The sequence below is a fragment of the Sarcophilus harrisii genome, chromosome 1 (assembly GCF_902635505.1).
Source record: "Sarcophilus harrisii chromosome 1, mSarHar1.11, whole genome shotgun sequence".
In the NCBI taxonomy this organism is placed as follows: Eukaryota; Metazoa; Chordata; class Mammalia; order Dasyuromorphia; family Dasyuridae; genus Sarcophilus; species Sarcophilus harrisii.
The window spans coordinates 255940589-255960389 of record NC_045426.1 but is presented as its reverse complement, the minus strand read 5'-3'; the positions used below and the strand labels follow the sequence as shown (position 1 = coordinate 255960389).

Here is a 19801-nt window from a genome sequence, read left to right as displayed (position 1 = left end):
ATTTTACTGACATGAACTAAGGCAGAGAGAAATTTGTGACTTTCCCAGAGTCAGGCAACAAGTTAAGTGTCTAAGGCAAGATTTGAACCCAGATTTTCTTGACACCAAATCAATGCCCTATCCACTACACCAAGGATTCCTGTCAAATATGCTAGTCAAACAGACTAATGGAAATCCATCAAAACAGAAAAACTCTGGAAATTCACTCTATCATTTGCCACAAAGCTGAATTCAATATGAACACATCCCTTCCAGAGTCCATCCATGCATGCTTAACTACTGTTAAATAGTTCTGTTATATGCTACTAAAAAAAATCCAATATATGTATAACTCTAATTCATGAATTGGACTAACAGGTCTTCCCTTCTGAGGTATTAAGTCTCTGTGTTCAGTGCAAACCATAATGTATCTAAATCTTCATTCAAAGAATGAAGAAATTAGAAAAAGATCATGAGTCCTTCCTCACCTGAGATCTTTTAGCTGTTTGCAGTGCTTTAGCATATCAGAGAGGGCAGACATGTAGACCACTTTCCCCATCATACCCAGATTGGCCAATGATAGTGTTTGCAGTTGCTGGCACTGCAACCCAATGCTAATGAGCCCAGAGCCTGTAAGAATGCTGGGCAGCTGGGCCAATGTCAAATTTCTTAAAAATGCCAGCTGGCCAATGGCAGCCACCTCAGCATCCCCAACGTTCTGTGCACGGCTGCAAGGGGGTAGTGAGTTTCGAATGGCAGGCTCATTCCGGGGCATGGCAGAAGAAAAATTGGACCCAATTAACTCCAGGGTTTCCAAAAATGGCACATTCTCCAGAAGAGTCCAGAAAACAGAAGATGGCTTCTGAGTTACTGACTCAGAAGACATGGTCCTGGGATATGTCTGCACTCCAATTCGGACTTTCTTTCCAAATCCTCGGGGCACTGCATTAGTAACTATCTGTGTGGGTGCTTTATCTGCCTTTGGTGCAGAGTCTGCAATGGAGCAAACAGGAAGGGATAAAGAACGTAGGTGTTGAAGCTGAGCTAAGAGCTGACACAAATGCTTCCCCAAATCTTCAGAGCTGTGATGGTGTGCAGCAGATAGATTTAAGTGTTTCAGATTGCAGCATGACATAACCAGTGTTTCCAGGATGCTGCTATCAATATCATCCTCTGCTTTGCGAAACAATGAGTCTGGAGACAGACAATGAATACAACCACTGAGATTCAAGCTGGCTAAGCTTTTGAGGTCTTTCCCCCCATTAATTACTCTCTGAATAAGGTGTCCTCCAGACAAAGTACAGCGGCTGAAACTGAAGTAAAACGGGTTGTTGAACTTCATATTTTGAAGGAGTGAAGAGCCATTAAGCCAGGATTTGGGAAGCTGCAATGCATCCAAGGAGACATTGCGAGCCATGGAGTCCAGGAGGTTTTTAGTGGCTCCACTCTCTGCAAAGCTGCCCGGAACTGAAATAAGAAAGGCATGAAGGTTTTCAGGTGTTCGGTCACTGAGCACGGCCAAATAAAGCCTTACTACTTCTTGATTGATGTAGCCAGGGGCCAATCTGGCATAAAATACACGAAGATTCTGGTAGTGAGGGACATTACTTTGGCCTACCATTAGCTGACCTGAAAGAATAGCTCCTTCCCGGGTGCGATCTAGGATTTCAAAATAAAGCAGCAGTTTTTCAAGACTAGTACAGCAAGGTACCACCCCATATGATGGCGTATAGAGGGTCTGTTTCAGCTCTAGCACCCGGCTGAGAGTGGCTTTACATTCACTGCTCAACTGGCTGGCATCAAACCCCGGGTTGACATCGATGGCCAAAGAGCGCAAATGCTGGAGGGCTGATAGCATCTTAGAGAGTCGGATAGAAGTAAGATGACAGCCGGACAAGTTCACTTTCACTAGGTTCCTGCAGCGCGTCACATGCTCAATTGTGGTACCAGACAGCCAGTAGCAGCCTGCCATGTTCAGCTGGTGAATCTCTTTCCCAATCTCCCTCACCAGTTGTTTTACTTTATCTTCACTGGCCTGCATTAAAGAAGGAAGGGGAAGGAAAAAGACTTATATTTATAAAGAACTTAAGTCCAACAAGTTATTTTATCCTTCCTCAAATCTTTATAACCCCCTTTAAAAAAATTAGGATCCCAGAATTTTAGAACAAAAGAGACCACTTCTTTCCAAATTAAATTCCTAAAAAGAAAGCCTTACTTCTTCTTTCCCTCCCTATAGTGATTTCACATTAACTCACAAATTATGGTATTCTTCTAAACATAGGCCACACATATCTCATATCTGGCTTTCATAAAAACCTGGGCAAACTTAAGCTCTCACCATACCCACATTTGGGAAGCTAGCATATATTTAATAATTGAATGTAACAGTTGAAAATTTCAAAGACAGTTTATAGATTTGTTGTGTCCTGCCTTGCAGAACCTAAAAGCAACTATAAATTTCTCGGCTAAATGGAAATATCAAACATATATATGTATTCTTAATAAATACAAATTTATAACATTATATTTTGAATTAACATGCTGTTTATCAGCTCTTCTATATGGTATTGCAATTTCCCTATAAGAGAAATCCGTCTACTCCCTCATACCAGGGTTATCAACATTAAAGACATGCAAGGGAATTTAACTATTTCCTAGAAAAATAAGCCTTCTTATGAAGCAATAATAATCCATGGTGATAATCAGGGGCAACTACCATATAATTTCCCTTGTACCCTTCTATAAAAAGAATATGTAAAGAACAGAAAAGTATTTAGAATAAGTCACATAACAAAAGCAAAGGACAAAAAATGGACAGCCTCATTACTCCCTAATATCCAAGATACATTAAAAGAATCAGCAAAAGCCCTCCAATGTGGTATATAAATATCCAATAATAGATAGATAGATAGATAGAAGATTTAGACTAGATTCACAGAGAACTGAGATGTGATCTGCACCAGAGGAGTCTTAGAATTTAAAATCTCTAAACTGAGAGCTATTTCTTTTTTCATTTAAACAACCTTTTTTTTTTAAGTACAGAAAACAACCAGCAAAGTCAATCAACACTTACCTAAGAGCCATTTTCTCAATCTAAATCTGATTTGAAGTGAAATTGAAACATGAGAGAGTTAATGAAATTATCAGCATTTATTTCTTACCTGATAATCCCTATGAAGCAGCACTGTATGAGTAAGACTTTTGTCAAGACAAAGCGTTGCCAACTTCCTGCAGGTTCTCCTAACATTCAAAATCAAGTCTGTGCTGGGGATATAACTCAGGATGTGTAAAAGGATCTCATCAGAAAACTCCATTAGGTTTATGCTATTCATTAGGTCAATGGTGTTTGGTTCATCTTCATTCGGCATCTCCTGAAAAGAAATAGGAATTTTTTAAAAAATAAAAACAAGATTCCAATTGGATATGAGAGAATTGAAAAGGCCATGTAAACAAATTCTACTTGGCTAAGCAAGATAAACAGGCAAACAAGTGAAAAGAAAATAATAACAAAACCCCACCACATTGCCAAAAAGCATGTCTTGAGAGGAAAAAATTAAAATCTTATTAGAGAGCCTTTTCCATTTTTTAAAAAAAGATGAAAATTCTTTAACTTCCTTTATTATCAAAATCTGCAGTATTGAAATTCTTTTGAGAAAGAATGAACAATATCTAAAAATTAGTTTAGTTGTGCGGTGGGTTTTCAATAGAAGTTGACAATAAAAGTAGTGTGCCTTTTAGGCATAACCTAGGCATTCACCAAATAAGACTACCTTCCCTCCAAAATTCTTTTCTCTATTTTAATGATCATCACAGCATGAAAAGCAGCAAAATATCATTTGTACTATTTTTTTTTTAAAAAAGTTTTGTATCTTAAATCTCTGCTTATGTTTTTCTCCTTTTTTATTCTCATTTTCTGTACATATCACGTCAAAGGCTTTCATTTCTTCAACTGGCCTACAAGATCCCATGGCAACAATCACTATGATAGTCCAAAAAAAAAAAAAAAAAAAAAAAAAGCCTGCTTTTTTTAAAAGTGCTTTACAAACATGCAGTGGTGGGAATGGAAATTACTTTGTTCTGAGAACTGTTAAATCATTTGTATATTGTCAAATGCTTTGCATGACAGCAGAACAGAGCAGCCCTAGAAATGAATTTCCATGAATATTCCTCACACACATTTCCATCAGTGCAAACAAGTATAATCATTTTTCAAAAAAGGAAACCAAAATGGAAGCTAAAGGATTTGATAAAAATTGTGAAATGTCGATTTCAAACCTAACATTCTATATTGTCCTGCTCTTAAATTCCAAAGACTATAACAAATATCAATGAAAATTTTATATATCCTTTGTGAGCATCAAAGATACCCCTAAGAAAGTGGTAAGTAGAGGGTAGCAGCTATTTATACCTCAAGTGTAATGCAACACACTCTTTAAAATAGCCATCAGACAAAACATTCCTATACCCTACTTTGCTAGCCTCTTTCTATACTATGACTTCCTTCATTTTCCTGCCCCATTTAGAAAGAAAGGAAGGGAAGGAGGGAGAGAAGGAGGGAGGGAGGGAGGAAGGAAGGGATGGAAAGAAAGATGGAAGAAAGAAAGGAAGGAAGGAAGGGAAGGAGGAAGGGAGGGAGGGAGGGAAGGAGAGAAGGAAAGAAAAGAGGGAGGAAGAAAGGAAGGGAAGAAGTGAGGGAGGAAAAAGGGAAGAGAAGAAGGTAGGGAGGGAGGGAGGAAAGAAGGAAAGGAGGGAGGAAGGAAAGAAGAGAGGGAGGGAAGGCTAGAGAGAAGGAAGAAAAAAAGAAAAATTTCAAATGTTTGCCAAAATACCTCTGTGAATATATGTCCATGTGTGCTCTGCTAGTTTAATTTATATTTTAAGAATAGGCATTCGCAGGTCAAGATCTGGTCTTTTTAAAATAAGACAACAGTAAGCATTCAACATTCATAAAAAAAATACTGTCAACAAAATGAAACTCCTGGAAACAGGGTGAAAACACAAGGAATTCTCCAAGTTCCTCTGTTCATATTTCCCTAATATATTCTACCTAGTTTTTTGTTTTTTTTAAACACCACAATTTACCAGTCCTTCTATAATAAATCTAGAATTATTTTGTCACTTGTCAAGGTAATCCATTGCCGTTTCCATTCTCCAGCAAGTATTCCCTGATGCATTCAAGCATATAGTATCCAAATACAAAAAGAACTGTCTCAAAAGTAAAATGGCTGCTACAATGTCCTACATCTAAGTCTGGATTAGTCTTAGATATTCACATTAGTACCAGATGTGTTTGGTGCTATCTTCCTCTACAATGGTAATCTTGTCATCAATTGGTCCAGCATGTTCAGATGTTTGTCTACTAATAGTAAAGAATTGCTTTGATCCAAGTTTCTTCTTCTTGGATTCATGATAGCACATTCACCAGGCTTCTGAACAAGTGGGGGAGGCGGGGAATAGGAGGGGGGTTCATTCTGCCTATGAGAAAGTGCTTTTCTTCCTGCTTCACCACACAGAAATCACAGACTTACAGAGTGATCTTTTCTAAAAAGCCATGGGTGAAAATACTTCAAAGAATCAATGAATAACGTGAGTACTTAATCTGCATTAATATATTGCATCCTACTCATCTCTTCTCATTTTAACAGATTTTAACCAATGACCTCCTACAAGTCCACTAGAGACGCATCTATCCAACACCCTGGAGACTTATCTTTAGATCTTTTAATTCTCTGGCAGCACCAGCATAACACTTTGGCTATTACTTGCCTGTTATCGTTAATCCTGGTTTGTGACCAGCCCACCTACTTGATTTTTATGACTTTTACAACATTTATTGCATTCAAGTTATAACTGGTAAAGATCAATAGCCTTTCATCACCCATCTTTCCACTGTTTTTTGAAATTACAGTTTTTATGAGGTTGTCATGTTGCATGATTGGAAGCTATAAAACACAACCAGAATATTGGTGTTAAAGAGAAAGGCTCATGTGTCAGGGAACAGTATGGGTTTAACCAAAATAACTGCAAAATATCCCAAATACAATCTCTGCTCCTACTTCTATTCAACTCCGATCTCAACTCAATGTCTACCTCCTCATTCAACTACACATTTTTCATCCATTTTGTTTTTCCTCGGTGGATAGTTAACGCCGAACTCTTTTTAATGATTATGGATCTCATCAGGAGGTTTTTGAATGTATTAGAGACTTGATGCTATAAGAATGTCATCCACAGAGATTTACATGAACTGATGCTAAGTGAAATGAGCAGAACGAGGAGTTCATTATACACTTCAACAACAATACTATATGAGGATCAATTCTGATGGAAGTGGCTATCTTCAGCAATGAGAGGATCCAATTCCGTTCCAACTGATCAGTGATGAACAGAACCAGCTATATCCAGCGAAAGAACACTGGGAAACGAGTGTGGACTGCTTGCATTTTTGTTTTTCTTCCCAAGTTATTTTTACCTTTCTAAATCTGATTTTTCTTGTGCAACAAGAGAACTGTATAAATATGTACACATATATTATATTTAAGATATACCTTAACATATTTAACAAGTACGAGACTGCCTGCCATCTAGGGAAGGGGGTGGAGGGAAGGAAGGGAAAAGGTGGAACGGAAGTGTTTGCAAGGGTCAATGTTGAAAAATTACCCATGCATATGTTCTGTCAATAAAAATCTATAATAAAAATAAATAAATAAATTAACAAATGAGAATGTCATCCACAAAAGAAGTGCAAATATCACCTTCTCTAAGGGAAGCCTTCTTTGAGTTGGATTTTACACAGGATATCCTCCTCCAAGACACTGGAGAACAATTCTAGTGAGCATATCACTCTGTTTTATGCTCCACAATAACAATAATCAACAGACCAAACGTTTTCTTTATTGTTTTATCTCTTAAAAAATCTTATATCTTCATCATTATTAATTACAATAAAAATATGGTCTCTGAAATACACCAAGTTTGTTTTCCAAGAATCAATCTAGCTAAGATGAAAGATTCACTACCTGTTAACTGGTAACTTAGCAATGAATTCTTTGACTAGGGCTATCTATGAAACAAAACATAACACTGGCCTTAGTCCTAAACATGCTTTTTCTACTTCTATGGTAGAAGAGTGGCAAAAAAGAGGGCAAAAGATGCTAAGATTCACAAAGTACTTAGCTGTCTAAAATCTTAGCTGTTGATATGCTAAATGTGAGAGTTTTGTCCAATGCCAAGTGGATCTACTTTTGGACAAATTAAATCTTCAATAGAGCTTTTTTCTCTAAACTGAAAGAAGGAAGAACTTGCAGATAAATGAAAGGATAAATATCTTACTCAGCAAACACTTAATATACTTGCCAAATGATGAGAAGTGATAAGCAAAAACAACAGTAGTTTAGAATCTAGCTTCTTCAAACTACTTCACAAACTACTTTTCACAACTGAATGTGGGGGTTGCAAAAGTGTGATTTATTAAGGGCAAATGTTTGATTTATATACCTATTTTACATACTTATATACCTGGAGTCACATAAAAATTTTTGGGGCAAAAAGGGGTCACAAAAGGAAAAAATTTAAGAAGCCCCAGTTTATATGCCCAACAGGCTATTAAAACTCTGAATACCCTGTGATCCAGCAGTGTCTGGGTCTGTATCCCAAGGAGATAGTAAAAGAGGGGACAGGACCCACATCTGCAAAAATGTTTGTAGCAGCTCTTTTTATGGCAGCAACGAATTGGAAATCGAATAGATGCCCATCACTGGAGAATGACTGAATAAGCTGTGGTATAAGAATGTAATGGAATATTATTGTTCTATAAGAAATGACCAGCAGGATGATTTCAGGAAAAACCTCTTAAGACTTACATGAATTGATGCTGAGTAATGTAAGCAGAACCAGAACACTGTATACAGAAACAGCAAGATTACGTGATAATCAATTATGATAGACTTAGTTCTTTAAAGCACTATAGTGATCTAAAACAATTCCAATACATTTGGTATAGAAAATGCCAGAAAGAAAACTATAGAGACTGAATGCAGATCAAAGCATACTATTTTTACTTTTTTGGGGGTGGGCAGGGGGTGTCTTTTTTTCTCATGGTTTTTTCCTTTAGTTCTGATTTTTTCTTTCACAATATGACTAATATGGAAATATGTTTAAAGTATTGCACATTTATAACATATTTGATTGTGGTCTTTGGAAGGAGGGAGAAAAAACTGAAACTCAAAAATCTTACAAAAGTGAATAATAAAAACTATCTTTATGTGTATTCACAAAAATAAAATACTATTAAGGGAAAAAAAAAAAAACCCAGAAGCAGCCCCGGTTTAGAATACAAACTCACTTATAAAATCTTCAAGAAAAGAATAATGGAAGATATGAGTAGTAGTATAAAACAGAAAGAAGCAGTAGAGGGAAAAATCAATTTTAAGAAAGTTTGACAAGAGAATCAAGCAAAGCCATTTCAAGGACAGGTGAGGTTGACAACAAACAAAATGGAAAAGATCAGTAAAACTTTTAACAAGCCTTATTTATTTATTTTCTCATCGGGGTAACAGAGTCAGCACAGTTGGACTAGATAGCACAATCCCAGGTATGTTTAAAGAAGAGGCAGACACTGCACTCAGGCAAAGGTTCTTAACGTGTGTGAGAGAGAGAGAGAGAGAGAGAGAGAGAGAGAGAGAGAGAGAGACAGAAAGACATGGACTTTTAGTAGTCTAGTGAATCTCCTCCTCAGAATAATATTTTTAAATACATAAAATATATGGAATTACAAAGGAAATCAATTAATTTGAAAGTTTTCAAAATATCTTTATTATTTTTTTATTTAATCATATTTAACAATAATTAATTAATAATGTAATAATAAATAAAAAATTATTTTAAAAAATAAGTTTAGGGGCAGCTAGGTGGCGCAGTAGATACAGGAGGACCTGACTTCAAAGTTTTCAAAATATTTTTATTATTTTTATTTAATAATAATAATAACTTAATAATAAATAAAATTTTATTTAAAAAAAAATTAAGTTTAGGGGTTGCTAAGAGGTGTAGTGGATAGAGCACCAGCCCTGAGTCAAGAGGATCTGAGTTCAAAGTTTTCAATTTTTTTTATTATTTTTAATAATAATTTAATAATAAGTAATAAATTTTATTTAATAATACTTAATTATTTAATAATTTAATAATAAATAGAAAAAAATTTTAGTTAAGTTTAGGGCTGCTAGGTGGCACAGTGGATAGAGCAACAGCCCTGAAGTCAGGAGGACCTGAGTTCAAATTTGACCTCAAACACTTAACACTTCCCAGTGGTGTGACCCTGGGCAAATCACTTAACCCCAATTGCCTTATCCAAAAAAATAAATAAATAAGTTCATGGACACCCAAGTTAAGAACTCTTGAACTATTGGGAACAAAGATGGGAAAAGTAGCCCAACTAAACAAAGTGTATACAGAAGGTATACATGCTAAAGGCAACCCAATGGTGAGGGTGTGGAGGAATCACAAAATCAAGATTTAAAACTGGAAGTAACTCTAGAGATCAACTAATCCAATCTCCTCATTTTACAAATGAGAAATTGATACCCAGAAGGTCAAAAGTCACATAGGTAGTTCAATTGTAAAACCATGACCTCAGGTTCTTTGATTCCAAATGCAGGATGCCTTCCACTATATCACACTAACTACCAGATTCATTTATAGAATATCTGAAAGACAATAAAATGGTAAGGAAATGGGGGGGGAAACTGTCTGCCCCTTAGTTTAAAAGGCAACAGTGATAATCTTAATTGTCCCCTAACTCACTTAGAAATAGAAAATATAAACCCCACTGAACTTACTGTTTGTTTTTTTAAAAAGCAATTGATTCAGTAATACAAAATGCCACCTTAAAAATTCTTTGCAACAAAATATCTACCAATCAAACATCAAAGCTACTCTCTTAACTGCCAAATCTAATGTCTTTTTCCTCAATCCTTATTCTTCTTGACCTCTGAAGCATTGTTGACTATTTTCTCTCCCTGGATACACTCTCCTCTCCGACTTTTGTGACACTGTTTTCTCATATTCTCCTCCACCTGTGCCATTCCTTGCCAAGTTCCTCTACTGGATCTTCATCTACATTATACTTATGGGTAAACCCAAAGGTTGTATTACATCCTCTTTTCTTTTCCCAACACACTTTCTCATTTGGTGATCTCTTCCACTGCTATAGGGTTCACTAATCTCTATGCAACAACTTCCAGATTTAGTTATTCAGTCTTAGTCTCTCTCCTAAACTCCAGCCCCATATCACCAATTAAAAGGTGAATAATAATAGACCAAAAAATCTCAAGTTCTCTACCTTTCAAGGAAGAGAAGAGTTTGCTATGGAAGAAATATCCATAAAAATGTCTGGTCCATTCTCATTATTTTCATCAAGGATACCTTCAATACTTGTGGAGATTATTTTCATATATGTCTTGGCATCATAGACAGGGCACTGGTGTTACAGATAGGAAGATTTGGATTTAAATCCTACCTCAGACACTTATCAGGTGTGGTATCCCAGGCAAGTTACCTAACTTCTCTGGGCTTCTGTTTCCTCACCTGTAAAATAAGGAAGTGGTCTCAATGACCTCTAAGGTCCCTTCCAATTCTACATCTATAGTTTTATCTCTAATATATAGAATACCTTCAATATATAGACTATCTTCAATACTCATATAGATTACTTACTTAAATAATTCAGCATAGTAGAGAGAGCACTGATAGAGTCAGGTAGAGGTGGCTTCAAATTCTACCTCAGACACTCACTCTGATTCAGTCCCTTACATAATTCTATGTTATATAACCTCAAATGAGTATTCACTGCTGCTACTAGACTTCCCTTATTAATTCACTATCCCATTTTTCAAAGTGGCTCTTTCTAACCTCATTTCTCCTCAAACTTCCCAATGTTTCCCTACCCTCCACCCTTCACAGCTGAGAGCCTTGCCTCATATATTACAGAAAAAATTGAGATCATTCAGTGTCAATTCCTCCTTCTCCCTTCTTCTTCATCTCCTCTCATTCAGGCACCTTCTGCCACTATCTTTTTTTTCATCCCTCTCTCACATAATGAGGTGGCTTTACTCCCCATGAGATAATATTTCTAAAGTAATTTGCAAATCTTAAAGCAAATATAAATATTTGCTAATATAGAAATGAAAAGGGAAGTTTAAGGAGTTGTACTTGCTACTATTTGCTCTGTCTGCTAATTTTGGAAATCATACTAGTTGGGGTAGTTAAGCGGTTAACTCTGCTAACAAGTTTAAGTGATCCCACTCCATCCTGTCTCCTCCAACAGATTGTCCTTTGTCATCCTCATTCCTTCACTTATATTTAATCTATCCCTTTCTACTGGCAAATTTCCTACTGCTTACAAACAAGCCCAAGTCTCTCCTATCTAAAAAAAATCCCTCACTTGATCCTGCCATTCTTGTTATCCTACCATATTTTCTGCTGTTTTTAGTAAACTGGAAAAGGCCATCTATATAAGAAGTGCCTCCATTTTCTTTCTTCTCATTCTCTTAATCTTTTATAATCTGGCTTTTGATCTTATCATTTCTATCAAAACTGTTCTCTCCAAAGTTACTGATGCTCTTAGTTGCCAAATTCAACTGCCTCCTCTCAATCCTCATTCTCCTTGACTTCTCTGCAGCCTTTGACTCTGTCGATCATCACTTCCTCCTTAATACTTTCTTCTGTCTAGGTCCTCATGACAAAATTCTCTCCTGGTTTTTCTCACCATTCCTTCTTAGTCTCCTTTGCTTGATCCTCCTCCAGATCATGCCCTTTTAACCACAGGTATCCCTTTCTTCTTCCACAGTAGGTGATTTCATCCATTTCCATGTATTAATTATCATCTCTATGCTGATGATTCTCAAATCTATCTTTCCTGCCCCAATCTCCCTTTTCCAACTGCCTTTCAAACATTTCAGAATGGATGTCCAGTAGACATCTTAAAATTAATATGTATAAAACAGAACCTAACTTTCCAATTAAACCCTTCCCTTGATTCTTGCTTTCCCTATTACAGTACAGGGTAACAATCATCCGCCCAGCCCCTTAGATTCACAACCTAGAAGAACTATCTCTTATCCCCTATATCCAAGTTGTTGCCAAGGCCTGTCAATTTCCTCTTTGCAACATCTCTCAGATGTCCCCTTCTCTCTTCTGACACTACCACCACTCAAGGCCAGGTGCTCATTACCTCATGTCTTGATTATTCCAATAATCTGCTGGTGGGTCTGGCTGTCTTGTAGTAGATGCTTAATAAATGTTTACTGATTGAATAATTGACAAGTCACTTAAACCAAGCCTCAGTATCTTCATCTATAAAAGAAAATAATAGCATCTACTTCATAGAGTTGTTGTGAAGATCAAATGAGATAATATTTCTAAAGTAGTTTGCAAATCTTAAAGCAAATATAAATGTTTGCTAATATAGAGATGAAAAAGGAAGTTTAAGGAGTTGTACTTGCTACTATTTGCTCTGTCTGTTAATTTTGGAAATCATACTAGTTGTGATTTTTCCTGTCCTTCTGGATTCTTCCTCTTAATTGGTCTCTCTGCTTTCAGTCTCTGTACTCTCCATTTACCCTACAAATAGCTGCCCAAATAGTCTAAGGTATAGAACACATCATTCCCATGCTCAAAAATTTTCAGAGGATTCCTACTGTCTCAAAAATGAAAACAAGAAACTCCTTAGCCTGGCATTTAAGGAAATCTACAATCTGGCTCCAACCTACCTTTAGTTCATATTACTCACCTCTACATTCTAGTCAAACTGGACTACTAACTGTTCCCCAAACTCAACATTCCATCTCATATCTCTACACATTTGCTCATAACATTCTCCAAGCTTAGAGTGGACTCCCTCAACTTCACATGACTAAATACTTATCTTCTCTGAAGAACAGCTAGGGTGTTACCTTCTTAAAGTATTCTTAGATTACCTTCCCTCTTATTAATACTCTTTCCCTGCTTAAAACAGTTTATATTTACCCATCCATGTATATTTTGCAACCCAGTAGATTGTAAGCTCCTTGAAGGCAAAGCCTGTCTCCTCTTTGTCTTTGAAAAATCCCTTCTTTGATATACCTTCCAAAAGAGAAAAAAAAAAAAAAAAAGCAATTCCTGAGCACTTTAAAAATTTCATCAAACCCTCCTCCCACCCACAAAGTAAATTGCTTCAGTGTATATTTGATCAGGTTCAGCCATAATTTTTAGCATCATTTTCTTGAAACCTATTTTTTTTTTTCCTTTAAAAAAGCTTCTTCATAAAGTACTGAGGACTTAAAAATCTTAATTTGGACATTACAGTGAAAAGTCACTCACTATCAAAAATACTAGCAAATCTATTCCATTTCATTCTTATTAAATTTTTTTCCAACTTTATCTATAAAAACTGGAACAACTTGGATTAGATAATAAATCTTATAGCAAGTCTTCTACAGGTTTATTTTTTCCTTCAATGCTTTCCATTATTTTGTGAGAATATTATACATACTTTGATATTCAATGATTTCAATGCAGAAGTGGTATTAAGTGAGGATGGTGAGAAACACATTGGAAAGCATGGGTCACAAAGGAGGAATTAAAGAGGCCAAGAACTTGTAGGCTATAGAAGCCTTACACTTTTACATCACGACTATTTTCAAAAAAGAATTCTGATGCTTGACATGGCAAACACTGAATATATCACCACTACCCCCCCCCAAAAAAAAAAAAAAAAAAAACACCAAACCTTTTTGACAGGAAAAGACTTGTTACTGACCAAATCATCAATGAATCAGCTATTTATATGTAATCAGATTAAAGAACAAAATTACTAAAAACTTAGGGGGGAAAAGTAAGAAAAAGATTTGCAAAGACCAAAGAGACATCTTTAACGTCTCTTTGTATTCCCAGAATACCAGCAGCAGTTAATAAATGCTTACTATTTATGCAACTGAAAGAGCAAAATCTTTAGGACACGGACACGGACACACACACACACACACACACACACACACACACACACCCTAGGATATCTCTCTTCCATGAAGATAATAGCAGATAACAGGCAGGTTTTTGCAAGCAATATCCTACAATCGACCACACATTTTACACAAATCCCACTCTAGTTATTGTTGATTTGAAACAGCATTTGATTCAGTAGAGTAAAAAGCTCTCTTCCAATGAGATGTCTCCCTATACATACTTAACATTCCTTGAAAAAATATTACTGAAATACCTTTGTTCAGTTTTGGTCATGAATATCAGGCAAAGCATAGAATAAGAGAGCTATATGCTCTTCAAAAGTGCTCAACAGCTTCCTGGAAGAGATTCAAAACAATCTAAATTTAAGCTGGTTTTATCAGGAAGATCCTCCAGATGCTCCTGTCTATATGAAATTTATCTGATTCCAATGAAGCAGCAATCACTGCTAAGCTTCTTGGGAAAGATCTGGAACCTTCTGAATGAGTTTGCTTGACAATCCACATATGAAAAGACCAACAAAATTTAAGAATTTCAAAATGACCAGATTATGATAAGAGAACAGGCTGAATTACTTTCAGAAATCTAGAAAGTTTATTTAATGATCTATTTAATGACTTTGAGAGACCAAGGTTTTTTTTTTGTTTTGTTTTGTTTTTTGTTTTGTTTTTAAAACAAAGTCTGCCAAAGCTTTGTTTTGGTTTGGTTTTTAACGGCTGGGAAACATAGAAGACAACAGTTTCTAAAGAACTGAAAATGAGTATCGCAGAGAAGGCACTGGAGAGGCACACTGTAGGTGTGTAAGTTGCAACATGTATCCAACAAGGAATCTTGAAGATGATCAAGAAAATGTGCTAGGAAGAAAAGATGGGCTAGCTCTCTGGCATGGGTGAGACAGAATAGTAATACAACCTTAATACTCCAACGGTATCTTTGTTTATCAAGAGAAAGTGAGGAAGGCTGCCTAATGTAGATGTTGGAGACTGACAGAGACTGACCCACTGTGTCACATAGGACCGCACACATTCAAATAGATGAGACCACAGATTCATCTGAATATTGAGTGTTCATAAGATTTTAATCATCCTTTTATATAATGGTTTGCAAATAAACTTATTTTCCAAACTTATCCTGAGCAAAAAATTCCCTATAACATATTTGAAAAGCAGCCAGCCAGCTTCTTCTACAGTAACAATTCCAATGACAGGGAATTCACAAATACCTAAGGCAGTCTACTTTGGATTTGTCTAATTATAAGGAAATTTTATTCACATCAAATCTAAATTTGTCATATTGTACCTTCTATATCATTGTGCCAACTTCTTCCCTATGACACCAAATATAATGAATCTCATTCCTCTTGCTTGACAGCCCTTCAAATATTTGAAGATGGCTATTATAGTCTCTGCCAAATTTTATCTCCTTTCATCCAACATAAACACCCCCAGTTCTTCTTGCCAATCCTCATACATAAACACCCCCAGTTCTTCTAGCCAATCCTCATAGACGTGTTCTAAAAACCCTTAACCATTCTGGTCATCCTACTGTAAACACTCCAAATTATCAATATCTTTTTAAAATGGCTTTTCTTTAAAAAAAAAAAAAAAAAAAAAAAAAAAAAAAAAAAGCTATATTCTAGATGTTTTAACAAGGACAGAGTATAGGGACCACAGCCTCCTGAACAGTAGTCTCTCTGAATGCAGCCTACAACTGTATTAGCTTTCTTGTTTGCCATATAAAAGTAAAACCTCAATACATAAATACTACATTTATGAAGCCCTTATTATATTTTGGAAACTAGGTTAAGCAAAATGCCATGACAATGCCAGCCCTCAAAAATTTACATTCTAATGGGAGAAGACAACATAAAGATGGGACAGCTTAAGGATCCCTTGGAGACACAGTCTGGAAAATGCTAGAAACTGAGACGAAGAGCTAGAAAAATAAATATCCCTCTATCATAGCACAAGGTAGTTCCAAGGGCAGAGTCCACATATCCAGTTTGGGAAAAGATCTGATTAGGGGTAAGATGGCACAACCTAGAGAAAGGTTAAGAGCACACCTCCACAAGCTGTAATATTTAGGTGCTGAGGACTGTATAAACCTCTTTATGAAACTGTATAAAACTTGACATTATCACGAAGAAAAACTGTTGTTAGGCAGAGTCTATTCATAATTATGAACTTAATTTTCTGAACCCAAGTAAAAAACTTTTTCACTCTCTAGCTTTTTATATAGTCATTTACTATCATCTCTAGCTCCTTATTTATATCTATTAAACATCTCCCCCCTTTGACCATCACTCCAATACCTCAAAGTAAACAAAACCTTAAGTGAATCTCTTATAACTCCTACTCTCTCTCAAACATGTCTCTTCTCTTAACTTGCTCATTTTCACCGATACCATGATTCTTTTATCCAAACAGGAAATAGCCTGATTCTTCCATCATTTTCACTCTCCATATTAAAATATTTTAATCTTTTTTTCTAACTAAATTAGTGCACAAAAACAGCTGAATCTGAAATGGCTCCCATGTCAGTAATTCCTCACGAAAATAGCATTCATAAATGGTAGGTGGGCTTGTACCTTTGGACTCTTAATATTTCTTCAACTCAAATTATACTTTTCATTTCTTTTGCCATCCTTTTTTGTGCCTAACTTCACACTGCAGGTGCCATATATGAGAGCATATTTTAATGTGGTTTGGAAGATTTTCTTAAGTACTTTGCAGAAATCCTCCACTTCTTCATTCTTATGTGATGAAGCCTCAATTATCTTTTCAATGGTCTTTTTGCTTATACTCATCATAAGCACTTCTAGATAAGTTGGTCAAGTACCCTCTGAAATTATTCTTCTTGTACTTGATTGCACTATGAAACTAAAATATTCAGTTCCTTTAGTAATTCAGTGGGCACTAGATTAAGATCTCAAATTCATAACAATAGCAGTTAAATTTAAATTTGTAGATAGACTAACCTGCATGATGTTTGGCAATCTATTCTTTTTTTACTACTCTCCACTATCATTGCAGCAAGATTAGTGACGAACTACACTTTCCAGTAAGGGTCAAATTTACTTAAAATTTGTTTATCTAAACATGTAAAATGTAAAAATGTGCTAATTGCCAAGATATTAATAACAAAGAAAATCCAAATCTTCTCAAGGAACTTTTCAATTTAACCTAGGAGTGAAGCTTTCAACCTGGATAACAAGCACTTTTTTTCCCTTATAATATTAGATATAAGCCACCACAAAATGTTATCAATGTGGCACATAAAAGTTGTCTGTTGGCATGGTAAGGAAGGAGACGCTGCCAATAACCCACAACAGTCCAATTCTGAGCAAAACAAGCATCATTCATGTGTACAGCAACATGAAGAAGATAAAATAGCAGCACTCAACTAGAGAAGTCAGCTTCATTCACCTTCAGATCTCTCCAGATCTATGTTGAATGGAGAATGATTTTATATTCTGGAGGAGAAATCTACTTTTTGTAGATTACAAACAACACAATCAGACTCCTAAGTGAAAATTAAGGCCTGGAACAAGAGAATGAAAATCACAGATACAAAGCTGGAAGAAACCTTAGAAGTCATCTAGTCTAACCTCTTTACTTTACTAAAATGGAAACTGAAGCCCATGGAAGTTAAATGATTTGCCCACTATCACAATGAGGGAACAGCAAAGCTGAGATTTTAACTTAAGGCTTCCATTTCCAAATGTAGCAGGCTTCCCACTGTATCAGGGTGCTTCAGCAATGATGGGGCAGAAGATAATTTTTTTTTAAAGGAGGAATGTAAAGACTGACAAGAAAGTCAATACACTCAAGAAATATGAGAGTAGGATTCTTGAGCTACAGGAGAAAGGCAAAAGGATAAAGAATTGAAGGGAAGAAATGGAGCACTGAAAAGGGAACATCAAAAAAGGGGAGACCTGAGAGGGTCAAGATTTGAGATGAGAATTAAGGGATAAGTAAAGAGAGGACTATAGAAAAGGAAGGTGAGCTAAAGCATCACAGCGACAAAAGATGCCACATGTGGTAGGACTCTGAGAGAGAAGCATTGTAAGGATGAGGAAATTGAGACAGAAGAGCACACAGGATCACTGATCTAGAACTCAATAATAACGTCAGAAGCCACCTAATCCAAACTCTTATGTTTCATAAATAAGGAAAGGAGGGTCCAGAAAGAAAGCTGCCTAGCGCAAGGTCAGAAAGGTAGTGTCGGTGGCCGGCTTTGAACTCGGACTGCAGAGCCATTGTTCTTCCCCCCGTGCCAAGGAACCGAGCTACGGAAACCCGCACTGCGGGCTAGTGGCAGAACCAGGGCTCGAACCCAGGGCGCTTCCTGCCGCCCCTGAAAGGGGGGGGGGCGGCGGCGGAGTGAGAGATCCTTGCAGAGTAGGAGGAACCAGGAGATGAAGCTGACGGGAGGATGGAGGGGCGCCCGGTGAGATGCGGACACTGAGGCAGGGCATGGTCAGAGGGAAGGGGGAGGAGTGCGGTAGTTTAATTAGGAGCTAGTGGCCCGCGGGGGCCGGAGCCGAGGGAAGAGGGAGCGGGGAAAGGGCCGGCCGGGCCCACAGGAGACTGAGACGAGCGCAGGGCGCCTGGGGTTGTAGTACCTCTCCGGAGCTGGACATGTTGCGGAGCCGAGGCCGCCGCGGCCGCCACCCGCCCGGCGAGTAGCCACCCGAGTCTGCAACGCCGGGACCTTCCCCGAGCCCGGCCGGCGCCACTCAAACCCGGCGCTTCGGCTGCTCAACTGAGGGCCCTGGCGGCCGGGGGCGGGGCTGCCCCGCCACTTCCGTCGCAGACCAGATGAGGTCACTTCCGAAAGCCACTCCGGCCTCTTGCGCAGTTCCTCGCGGTCGCCATCTTGAGTGAGGCAAATGGGCTAACCTACCCCACCCCCTCCTTCCGCCGCTATTTCTTCCTCCTCTTTCCCCGCTTCCAAACGAGCGCGCAAGTACACAAAACGAGCGCGAGCACGTCGATTGGACGCAATTTATGTGCTCAAAGCCACGCTCGGGTTAAAAGGAGGAGTTAAAACACACCCCTCTAGGTTTGCGAATCCAACCTGAGTCTCATCCACAAATGTGGAAAAGGTGCTAACGCGTCTTTTAGCTGGATAAGTCTCAATCAACACTGTTTCGTCAGTTCCCCTGTCAGTCATACGGGACATATTAATCAACCAATAAACGAGTATTACACACTTGTCCAGTGCCAGGAACCACGCTAGGCCCTGGGGCTACAAAACAACAAAATTAAAACCATGCTTGCCCTCAAGGGGGTGCCATTCTATAGAGCATGCGTACATCTAAGTACATAGAACTCAGGGTAATAGCGGGGAGAGCCAGGAAAAGCCGCGTGACGGCTCGGTGTCGGAAGTGATCTTTAGAGGATGCTAATCGACAAAGGGCATTTCTCTCCAAAATCTCTTAGCATCTTTACTAGTAAAAATGAGAATGCGAAGATTAAAACATTGTATAGTTGTCTGAACCTTGCTAATTCCTTCTCTTTGAACCTCAGATCCTGGGCTGTAAAACTAAGGAAGTTAATACTTGTGAAAGTCCCTTTCCAAGAAAAGGACCCACACGTGCAAAAATGCTGGTAGCAGCTCTTTTTGTAGGGGCAAAGAATTGGAAAGTGAGGGGAAGCCCATCAACTGGGGAATGGCTGAATGCGTTGAGGTATACGAAGATAATGGATTATTACTGTTCTATAAAAAATAATGAGAAAGCTGATTTTAGAAAGGCCTGGAAAGATTTCCTCAAACTGATGCTGAGTGGGACAAGTAGAACCAGGAATATAATGCACACGGT

The 19801-nt window shown here is 37.6% G+C and overlaps 1 protein-coding gene across 9 annotated transcripts in view; it reads right to left on the bottom strand.

Moving 5' to 3' along the window:
- FBXL18 (F-box and leucine rich repeat protein 18) overlaps positions 1-18968 on the bottom strand; it is a 74410-nt gene extending 55442 nt beyond the window's left edge. For 4 of the 9 annotated variants that reach the window (XM_023497502.2, XM_012542836.3, XM_031940731.1 and 1 more), the window contains exons 1-3: positions 18602-18965; positions 3141-3350; positions 468-2014 (exon numbers count right to left, since the gene is read on the bottom strand). In XM_023497502.2, coding sequence (XP_023353270.1) covers positions 468-2014; positions 3141-3350; positions 18602-18619 — 1775 coding nt within the window. In that variant the 5' untranslated portion in view covers positions 18620-18965. Of the gene's footprint in view, positions 1-467; positions 2015-3140; positions 3351-18601 lie in introns of all 9 variants that reach the window. The other 5 variants (XM_031940745.1, XM_031940752.1, XM_031940736.1 and 2 more) reach the window with 3 other exon arrangements.
- Positions 18969-19801: the final 833 nt, after the last annotated feature.